The 1139-nt window shown below is 61.1% G+C and overlaps 1 protein-coding gene across 1 annotated transcript in view; it reads right to left on the reverse strand.

The window, feature by feature from the left end:
- Window positions 1-1139, reverse strand: part of LOC106727020 (protein C19orf12-like) — a 6480-nt gene that overhangs the window by 1892 nt on the left and 3449 nt on the right. The window contains exon 2 of the mRNA XM_014544061.1: window positions 391-605. Within this exon, the coding sequence (XP_014399547.1) occupies window positions 391-550 (160 nt within the window). The 5' untranslated portion in view covers window positions 551-605. The remainder of the gene's footprint in view (window positions 1-390; window positions 606-1139) is intronic.

A 1139-nucleotide genomic window follows, 5' to 3' on the forward strand; every position in this document is an offset into this window, starting at 1 on the left:
AACTGGGGACTGGGGGGTGAGGACTGGGGACTGGGGACTGTGGACTGGGGACTGGGGCTGGGCCGGGCGCTGTCTGAACAGCTAATGTGAGCGGCCAGAGGCCTCGAATCCCAGCTCCCTCCTGACCCTGCAGTGAAGACAGGAACGGGCCTGCCCAGGGGACACAGGGCACACCCCCGGGGCAGGGCGCCTTCCAGTCCGCAGGCACGGAGCCACAGGAGGGCGCCCTGCGCTTCTGAGACACAGACACGTGTGTCCCACCGGATTCGTCTGTGCACAAAGGCCGAGTCTCAGACTCAGTTCCCCAGCCCCTCACGCAGGTCGCAGGCTCCTGTGCGGCCCTGGGGACCTGGGGCCTCTGTCCCCCACCCCGCCGGGCACTGCACTCACCAAGGAACAGTCCCAGTGGGCCCAAGACCAGGCCCCCGATGGTGACCATGGTGACGGTGACCAGGGCGCCCTCTCTAACGTGCTTGAAGGTTGTCTTCCTCTCCTCCGAATTCCAGATGTCGCTCAGCAGCTTCATGGCGTCCTCCATCCTCAGGGACATCTCGGACGACTTCGTGGCGTCCTTCACCTTACGAGACACCTCGCGCCTCTCGGATCTGCGGGAGGGAGTGTTCCACGCGTCAGTGTTCCTCCCAAAGCTCGCTCTTCCCAGTGTCCAGGGCGGACCCCCAGCTCCGGGAGGACCCAGCTCTGCCGTGGGCGAGAGGACAGCACCGTCATGTGACACATCCTCTGTCACCGAGAAAGGGGGGCTGCCAGTCGTCAATAAGCAAACAGGCCCAGCTGGTGTGGCTCAGTGGTTAAGCATCGATTCCTGGTCAGGGCAATCCCCCGGTTGCGGGCTCCATCCCAAGCGGATGGGGAGCCTGGAGGATGCGAAGGGCCTGAGAACTGTGGGTAACAGGGCCCCGCAGATCCCCAAATCCCCAGGTTAGAGATCGCTTGTAATGCCAAATACCACTAAGTGCTGAGTGAGTAGCGGTTACATTGTCCACTTAGGGAATCATGACAGGAAAACCATGTCTGCACCTGTTCAGTTCGAGTTGGTTTAGGCCTAACTACACAGTGATGCCAGCAACAATGTAACCACATAACTAACCACCCAGTGACGTCAGCAACAATGTAACAAC

The sequence above is a fragment of the Myotis brandtii genome, unplaced genomic scaffold, assembly GCF_000412655.1.
Source record: "Myotis brandtii unplaced genomic scaffold, ASM41265v1 scaffold35, whole genome shotgun sequence".
NCBI lineage: Eukaryota > Metazoa > Chordata > Mammalia > Chiroptera > Vespertilionidae > Myotis > Myotis brandtii.